Source organism: Pseudoliparis swirei, chromosome 11 (assembly GCF_029220125.1).
Source record: "Pseudoliparis swirei isolate HS2019 ecotype Mariana Trench chromosome 11, NWPU_hadal_v1, whole genome shotgun sequence".
NCBI lineage: Eukaryota > Metazoa > Chordata > Actinopteri > Perciformes > Liparidae > Pseudoliparis > Pseudoliparis swirei.
In genome coordinates, this window is record NC_079398.1 from 11,695,615 (window position 1) to 11,705,224 (window position 9,610).

The following is a 9,610-nucleotide window of genomic DNA, read 5'->3' on the forward strand; positions in this document are numbered from 1 at the left end:
ACCATTTGATTAGATTTTGGGATCGATCGGGTCAAATTCTTCTTTTTACCATAGTGGTCAATTGATATCCAATTGGCATGCAACTAATGCCAAAATGTTCAGAATTCAATGCCCAATCTTGTGATATGCGAAGGTATGCGCTCTACCGAGTGCCCGTTCTAGTTATTATGTGCTTCTTGTTTTGTAAGCTGGACCCAGATGTGAACCAATCAGATCTCTGAGATCCTCTGACCCTCTTCTCCCCCTTTTTACCGCAAACTGACATCACCTCCACTAAAACAGACCTCATTTGTATGTTTGCATTTCATGTTTAATAAAAAACATTTCCGTGAGATTGTGTGGCAGAGCAATAATCTTATAAACTCTAACTTCTTCTGGCTTTAAATTTTCTAAAATAACAAAAACACACCCACGATTCATTTTTTTATTTTTAAAACACCATGCCACCAATCATGAAAAACTCATATTCATCTTAATTTTAGCACCATCAGGACACGTATTGCTACAAATAATAAGAAAGATCATCAAAATAATTAAATATATATATACTTTATGCCAACTCTGTAAACACACAGGTAAGCAGTGACTGATGCTCACACAGCATACAACAACCTTTTATGATCTCTTCACTCTGTGGCTTGATGTTTCTCTGCAGCTTCCGCCAACCATACATCAAACAAAGCCCCGTGAGCTTATTGTCCAAAATATAATGGAATGCTTTCTTCCACTTCCCTTACGTAAAATGTGTCGCATGACAATCCACGATCACAGACCTGCATTCAACATCTTTTCTTGTTACACTCATTTCCAGGTCTTCCCTCTGCAGCAGTGTGCAGTAGATGTCTCCCATGGTTTCATGACCTCCATCAGGAAGCTTTGTCTTCCCCTCCGGTGACGAAGAGGTGGACGGTTTTGTTGGAGTGCAGCATCTGTCCGGCCCGCTGGGCTCCGGTGACGGCAGCCAACTTGTGAGCGTCGTAGCGGGAGTAGAGGACCGTGCCGGTCCAGCTGGCCTCCTCCCCTCGACCCCCTGCTGCCAGCATGTTGCACACCTCGCTGTAGAAGTGGGGGTAGGAGGGCAATCCATAGAATATCAGGTTCTGGATCCCTTTGATGGTGTACCTAAAAAAGAAGAAGTGAGAGTTTCTGACAGGCTCAACAATTTATATTCAAGACCTTTTAAGACTATTCCAATGCTACATATGTCATTAAATACCTGTTACACAGACATACCAGCCAGAGAATGGAAGTATGAGGGAACACCACTAAACGTGATAGTCGAGAACAATTACGTGTTTTATAACACTTCTTCAGAAGGCCTATGCTAGTAATATTTTTTTATTTTCCTTCAGAAAGGTTACAATAATGTAATTCTCGTTTGAAGGACAATTTCAGCCTATTTACATGTTTTAATTATCAATAAACCACAATAAAGATGCTAGTCACGGGACATTAATGAGCCAGAGAAGAAGATCTGGAATGCTGACTTCACAAAACCTGAAGCGAGGGGTCCAACTCTTGAACTCTGTAAAAAGGGATATCTGTGTGTATCCTTCCTGTTATCGCAAATGGTGACATGTAAACTCTTAACAATGTAATAAAGACAATCTTTAAGGGCTTTACTATCGATGGCCTTGGAGTGACTCCAGCAATCAATATCACCAGCATGCTCATCGATTTCTACTTATGGCCTTCCACTAAACAGCCATCGTCTTTCATCAGAAAGAGAGTTGCTAAGCGCTGACCTCTTGTAGAAGTGGAAGCGTTCAGTGAAGAGCAGGAACTGCTTGTCCCCTTTCTCAAAGAAGTGTCTGGCTCGGGAAACCTCGGACTTGCTGGAATACTCGCAGATGCTGGTAAAGTTGATCTCCTCTTTCTTCATGTAGTTGCGCAACCGGATGTAGTCGAAGTAAGACGGGATGTAGAGCAGAGTGTGGGACATCACCGAGTCCCGGTACTGAGGCAGCACTTTATCGACAAAGAACTGAAACCTACAGGCAGGATGGGGAACAGCGGGAAGGAAAGAAGAAAAAAAAAATCACATTTTTGTTTGGATCAACCAAGCGTTTGTTAAGATCTCATGATCTGTTGCATATATTATTATCCGTTTACATATTTTTTATTTAGATCTTGATTTAACTAATGGAAGCTAATATCCTAAAAACAAGGTTTACCATAGACACAAAAGGAGTGCAACATAAAGTTGACATGAAATTAAAAAATACATTAATCCGTTTAGATAACATCCCAGGTCATATTATAAAGAATAAATGTGTTATGTTATGTAAGCTAGTCCCAACCAATAATATCATGCCATCCATCTCAATCAATCTGCAGCTCTTAGCGACCAGACGGCCGTGTCCTCGCCGACAGTGAAGCTCCAATGAATCAAAGCATTTAAAAACACCTGGTCTATCATATCTACCGACTGTGAAGGCGCCACGCGAATCACATGTGGGAACGCCTTACCGGGCGTCGTGGTCCATGAAGCTGTCGGAGGAGAACATCTGAAACACGTGAGGCAGCTGAACCAGCACCTGGCAGATGGAGCCTGTTTTTGGCATGTTCTTAGTGGCAATCTGAGGCAGAAACGACACAGGGAGTTATTATTAGTATTATTTAAACAACCTACTTAATCAAAAAGTATTGAAGATATTCAGCTGCAAACCCTGTAGTGTGTGTACGGCTCCAACTGCTGTGAACTAACTCAAGCAATGAGATCATTCCTGCCTTTAGTCGTGTGTTCAACTGAATGACAGCCCGTGCTGCAGCTCAGAGGTATAATACTCAACTGTAATGGGTACCTACCTGTCCGCGGTAGTTGGTGCAGTGCTTGGTGAGGATGTTGTTGATCTGTGGGTCCTGGATGGAGCTGAACACCAGCGTCTGCCGGTAGTGTCCGGCCCAGTTGTTCAGGTTCAACATCCTCACCCTGGAGAAGTCCACTCCATGGGAGTCCAGCGGCTGCAGGTTTATGTGCTTCATCACATGCTGCAGAGGGGTGGACAATGTCAACTTATTATTATTAAACATCCAACCTCTACGGACACCTTGACCACACCAGCTTTCGACAGTAACGCCCTCGAGTCAAACTCAAATTTAAAAAGGCTCAGGCAGTGCGTCTATTCCCTAAATGCCAAATTATAACAATTGTTGTTTACCAGCAGATGGCGCCACATCCGTCCCAACAGTAAAAAAACAAAACACCACCCTGCTGAACAGACGGCATCCCGCGGTCATGTCGAACCGGCGCGTGTTCTTACCAAGACGTGTTCCCAGTTCTGCATCAGAAAGACGTCCGCCTGCTCCACCACCAGCAGGTCGATGGAGGAGAGGAAGTCAAAGTCTCGCTTACTTTCCCCATCTGCTCCCAGCACCGTCCGGAGGCCCAGCGGTGACGCAATGATGATGTCCGACGAATAGAAGGGGGCGTACAGGCGTATGCTGCTCTTCACAACGGAGAGGCCTGGCGAGGAGAGAGACGGGGACAACGACTCAGACAGGAAGACTCGCTGGTTTGTCCACAAGCTGGTCGACTTCTGTGTGCACGACCGTACCGATCCTGAAGTGATCGTCCACGTTGCCCGAGAAGATGGCGCTGTAATCGTCCGGTCTCTGCAGATTGGGCGGCTTGTCGCCGGCCTCTTCGCCAAACTCTTCTTTGAACCTCTTCTTGTTGCTGACCACTATCTTCTTGCCTTTGGTCTCCAGCAGGCTGATGAAGGTCTGGACGACCCGCAGAGCTCCGCCTCGGAACGGAACGAGAATCAGGACCTGACGTAGTTAAAACAATCATTACGACCGGGCGGGGAAAAAATATGAAGTATACTGCGCTTTTGAGTTGAAGTGTTTAGAAAAGTGACGATAGCAGAACCTATTAAGGTACTAAATCATCCAGAGTGAGCCATACTGCCACATCTGCTGAGGCAATTAGGGAGTTCCTCTCAGATCGCTCATGCATGACTGCTGTGAGATATTATGTGTTCACGGTGAAATGTAGTTTATTTTACTCACACACCATGCAGGGACTTTTTTGCAGCAAGTAAAGCGCATGATTTCCGTAAAGTTACTTTGAGACAAATTTTCACATCAAAACAAAGTTTTAATTATTTTTTAAGTTGTACAATGTGTGACGACAAAATCCGTAATACATCTGAGGCTTGATTGGAGTGGGACACACACATTGAAGTGTGATCCAGCCTGAGGACAGTGGTCCAGATGGCTGTACATTAACCCTTGTGTTGCTTTAGGGTCATTTTGACCCGAATCAATATTACACCCTCCCCCCGCCTTTGGGTCATTTTGACCCGATTCAATGTTTCATCCTCCTGTTACCTTTATATTTACTAACATATTTTACCCTTTGGGTTCAATTTGACGCCAGCAATTAAAACCTCCAGAAAATTATTAGAATTAATATTGTTTTCCAAGTTTAAGTCTGAGGCACTTTATGTTTGTTTGTTGACTACCGAAAGAACACCGACATTAAACATTGAATGGGGTCAAATTAATCCTAAGGCGGAGGGAGGGTGTAATATTGATTCGGGTCAAAATGACCCTAAGGCAACACAAGGGTTAAGATGTATAATTTGTGTGAAATGAGTATTTGATTTCCTGCTGCAGTACTCTTGATATTTGAGACTTAAACCAGCACAATTTGCAACGGAAGGAGAGTTTACAAAATGTGCTAAGAGAAATATTAAATGGAGCTTTGTTAAAAAGCCAAACCTAGAGTAGCCGGTCCTTTACCTTGGGCCGGGTCAGTCCTTGGTCTCTGGGTTCGTCTTGCGGCTCAGCTCCAGGTTTAGTTTTGTTTTTCTGCTCCCTTAGCAGCGCGTTGTGAGCCAGGACCCGAGAGTTGGCCTTCAGTATGTGATTGAGCACGTGGAGGCAGTACGCAGTGCAGACCTGAGGGCCATGGGTCAGAGGGCAGGTTTCTGGGTAGTAGAGGTCCTTGTAGGAGCCCATAAGAGCTAGCAGCTCAAGCTGCAGGGGGCTGATCTCACCAGTCAGCCCCTGAGGGTTGGAGGTTTGCTTCAGATCCTTCCAGCGGGTCTTCAACACTTTGTGGATGACTGGCAGGTTTGTGTCTTTTTGTGAGCCGATGGCTCCAAACCTCTCCAGGGGAAAGGTGGAGAGTAAAGTGCCCAATTTTGGCCACTAAATGTGGGGAAAGGCAAAGATAGTAAGGCACATCAGCTGCAGTTTGAATTAATTTGAATGAAAGAAAGCGGTTTGAGTTCACAGAACGTTGTATTTAATACCGTGATCTGGGCCTTGGCTCTGCTGCGTGACGTTATCTTCTGCACGTCCTCTTCTCCAAGCTCTGCGTCTAAATGCTGCAGAAACATGTCTGTGTGGACAGAAAGACACGGTCAGACACGCCGCAGTCAAACCACAAGCCTCAACTTCATCATTGAGCAAGGAGGACATTCACTTGACAAACTAAATCACATGAAATGCAATACAGGGATCATAAATCAGACAAAACTAATGACTATAAAACTGTTATTTGAACAGAATTTTCGGAGCCGTGGTAGCAGTACCTTTGCCGTCGTGCTGCTCTGCAGTGCTTTCAGCGTCTCTTTGTCCTCCTCCATCGGGTAATTCGGTCTCCAGACAGAACTGGGTCTCATGCTCCTCGTCTACGAACTCATCCCCCGCCTCCTTCTCCTGCCCTTCAGTCACAGCCGTGTCTTCTCCCGCATCACCACTGTGCTCACTGTCATCATCACTTTCCCCTGCAATGAAAAAGAACAACAATATTCAGTTGACTGCAATATGTTGTCCCGCACTGTCTGAACTTTAACAACTCACCTTCTTCAAGAAGCTCCTCTTCTTCATCTTCCTCCTCGTCGGTGCTCTCCTCTTCGCTCTTGTCATTACTGGAGGGTTGACAGAGAGTAGAAAGAAGCTTCTCGTAGGCGGTTTTCTGCTCTGGTTCCTCCTCTTCCTCTTGCTCCAGCTCATCAGGCTCAGCGTCTGACTGTACTGGGCTTGCCGTCTGTAACAGAGGGGAGGGCATAACACATTTACATTTGTATATTATTATATTGGCGTTGGAAAAATATTACACAACTGGAGGTTAACAGCAACACACACACACACACATATATATATTACTGCCACGGAAAATGGCAGTAATATATTATGATTTTTATCATAAGGAATTGTAATGCACTACTCACCAGTTCCAATATCTCAGTTCTTTCAGGTCTTGCACCGACTCTGTCAACCAAAAAAACACACACAAAGGGAAATTGAGTTGCTGAGACCACTAGCACCATCAATTACGACCACAAAGTTGACTAGAGGAAAAGCAGTCTTAGTCCTCAGGGCTGCTTGTTGACATCTTACTATTAGATCATACAGCGAACAACTGAGAACAGGATGCATTTTGGGAGAATGGGTTAAAATAAGATGAGCTAACGTTGTGTTAGCTAATGGATGCTCCACTTTAATTTGAACAAATACGAAATTAAGAGTTCTCTTGGGAATATCAAACAGCTACATTCATAAATACTGCATAAACTATATATGTATATTGGGGAAACCCCAATTCGGGTGTGTCTATGACGTTAATGCTCAGCTCAGGATAGTTGTAAATAGTTACTAGTAAAACCATATCTGACATATAGTTAGTTAGTTAACACACTGCACAGTGAACGCCAACTCAACGTTAGCTAGTTGGCGAACATAAAAGTAGCTGCATCTTTAGTTAAAGACTGCGCGAGGTCCGCCGCGCCGCTTACACGTCATGGAAAGGATGCTCTTCGCCGAACTCCTTCAAGTGTTTCTTCTGCTTTTTGGTTAAAGAAGTGAAAAGCTGTTTGTTCTGGCTCCTTTTCCCCATGTTGACAGTGTGCTGCACGTGTGCTCCTCCAGCTTCTTCGGTGGTGGTGAATCAGTAGCTGTATGACCGCCACCTAGTGGTCTGGTGTGAAGTTACATCCTGGTCGACAGTAAAGGTTTGATGGGCCTGACTGAAGAAGCTGTCTCAGTTCTGTTTGCGCGCACTTGGATACCGGGTGGTATCGCCCGCTGACGGTAGAAAGGGTGAACAGTTTGTGGGTGGTGGTTATTGTCTTCATCGCTTGGGCCTGGCCACGCACGCACTGGTGTCGTCCAGTCCAGGATGGAGGGAAACAGTGTCCAGCGATGTACTGTGCACCACCCACACCCTGTGCCCCCATGCCCAGGGCAGCAGTTCCAGACGGTGGGCGTTGTTGGGCCCTTTTCACCACGTGTGTGTGGTCATCCCCATGTCCTCGGAGTCGGAGAGAAGCCGGAAAAGCTGCTGACCCCTACCTCAACCCTCCTATGGAGATGGGGTGGTGTCCTCCTCTCCTCTCTCTGCTTCCTGATCAGCTCCCTCTTTGGCTTTGCTTTGAGGCTGTTCTCCCTGTTCTCCTGGCCCACTGTTACCCCACTGTGTACTCCTCCCCTCGTCGTCTCGTCAGGCGTCGTCGTCGACGTTTGTGTCCCAGGCAAACTTGGTGATGTAGCAAACTTGATGATGGCGTGACGTGTGTGCTGGGTGTAGGGAGTGTACAGGGGCGGGGAGGAGGAATCTCCCTGAGGCTCCGGCTCCCGTGTTGAGGTGGGGTTGAGTGGTCAGCCCACCTGGTGGTACCGCTGGCGGCCGCCCGACAGGCAGCAGCACATGGTGGTAGCAGGCAGGTGCTGCACATGGTAGAGTGCAGGAGCTTGGCGGAAACAAGTGTGGCGGGCTGAGAGGGAACAAAGCTGTAGAGCACATTGAGCAGTAGTTCCTCACCTCCCTCCAGGAAAGGCAGGTGAGGCGGTGCCATGGGTGCCGCGGTGTCGGTGGATCTGTTTGGTGGATCTGTTTTGACGATATACAGGCGCGCAATGCAACAAGAATAGTCAGTCGACAAAAATCCTCTCGATGACCAACCACTGAAGGTGAGGACCAATCGGGTTCCAGTCAGGCAGGCAGGTTACCTTTCAGGTAGACAGGCACAATTTGGGGACAGGCAAAGGTCTCAGGACAGGGAGAGGTTGAAGATGTCTGCGACTCCTGCCAACCTGGTCTGCACATGCTGAGGCGAGGCGCCCCGTGTGGTCGGGGACCTGCTGCTGCCGGATGTCCACCCGCTTGAGGCTCTGCGCCACGCCGCTCTGAGATGATCAGCAGGCTGGTCTCCTCGGGCGCTGCTCGCGGCCGGGTGGCCGGCCGAAACCGAGGAAAAGAGCATTTAGGCTGCCTGGGAGGAGGGGAGGGAGAGTTCTCTTCTTCCGCTGTTCTCTGAAGTCCCATCAGGATTGTGCCCCACCTCTCCACACTTCTCTCCGTCGCTTCTCTTGTTCTCTTCCTCCACCTTGTTCCTGTTGGGCGAGCCGATCTGGAGGTGAGGTCGTCGTCGCGAGTTTTGTATTCCGCCATATTGTCCGGGCCATGTCAGCGCGCTCACACCGCGCGCAGCAGCAGCGTGCATTGCCACGTTGATCCACGGTTTCTTTTCTGGTAAGGATAAATCGATAGGTAGGAACACGAGGAATATGCTTTTCTTGAAACCCGTGACGAACGACTGAGTGGCGGCGTTGTCACTGGTTGTTGTGTCGCGCGTCCCAACACACTCGAAGCAAGTCCGTTTCCGCTCCGTGTGCGCGCATATCCCGACTCCGCCCGACCACGATTGCTGCACTTCCTTCAGCGTGATTGGTTACGTTGCTTGCCTGAGCCCTGTAGGCGGGTCAATGAGGGCGGGAGCGGAGGTTGTATCGCCGGGCGTGGGAGGAGGAGGCTTTGTAAGGAGGAATGCGGGGTGGTGTAGGTGGGTAGAGAACCGCCCCTTTTGTGTTGCTTTTTGTTGGTGGTCTCCAGACAGGAACAGGTTCGCTGGTCCCATCGTTTGAAGCTTGGCCCTGTTCCCTGGCCGAATAAGTCTGGACTCCCGCGCCGCTTGGTTCCTTCAGCCCTATTGTCGTGTTAGCTTGGTAAAACAGCTACAGTAGATTCCATGGTGGCACTGTGTACCCGCTTGAGCCACAGAGGTCGAAGACACAGAGAGAGTATAGTACTTCAGTGGAACCAAGATTAGTTTGTACATGTACATACCCCCTCCCACGTTTCTTTCTTTAGAGAGAGACATGCCCGCAACCCCAGTTTACTTGAATACTGTCGTCTCGATGGCCGAGTCGGCAACACGCTCCGGCATCCATGTCTCCGTAAGGCAGAATGATGCAGTGTCCTTAGTTTCGGTGGAATTTGGCCTGAGCCCTGTAGCTCGCTTATGTGTTGTCCAAGACTATTTTGCCAGTAAAATGGTGGGTGGGGGTATGGGCCGATTTCCCTCACGCCTCAGCACGCCCCGCACGCCTCCCTCCTTCGACGCCCGGCGGATAACGCTGCGTGAATAAATGGTAAAATGGGCGGTGCGGGTTGTTCCTGGTGTTCCTGGCGGAAACTGTTGAAAAGTCAGCAAAAAATGATCAAATGCCGCAGCAAACTGTCATCCAATCTCCAGTAGTGTACGCTTTGTGCAAAAACCCGGCATGCCAAATATTAATAAAAAAAAAAAAATAATGAGATAAAAGCATCAGCAAAAACCAAAACCCATCACGTGATACCATCACATGCGGCGCA

The 9,610-nt window shown here is 47.7% G+C and overlaps 1 protein-coding gene across 1 annotated transcript; it reads right to left on the reverse strand.

The window, feature by feature from the left end:
• Positions 1–410: 410 nt before the first annotated feature.
• utp25 (UTP25 small subunit processor component) lies at positions 411–6,853 on the reverse strand. The gene is made up of 12 exons (XM_056425628.1): positions 6,753–6,853; positions 6,189–6,228; positions 5,818–6,004; positions 5,547–5,741; positions 5,265–5,353; positions 4,750–5,160; positions 3,558–3,774; positions 3,264–3,466; positions 2,809–2,991; positions 2,470–2,579; positions 1,746–1,991; positions 411–1,122 (listed from the first exon to the last, which is right to left on the reverse strand). Exons 1-12 carry the CDS (start codon positions 6,851–6,853, stop codon positions 867–869), a joined length of 2,238 nt encoding a protein of 745 aa, XP_056281603.1. The 3' UTR covers positions 411–866.
• Positions 6,854–9,610: the final 2,757 nt, after the last annotated feature.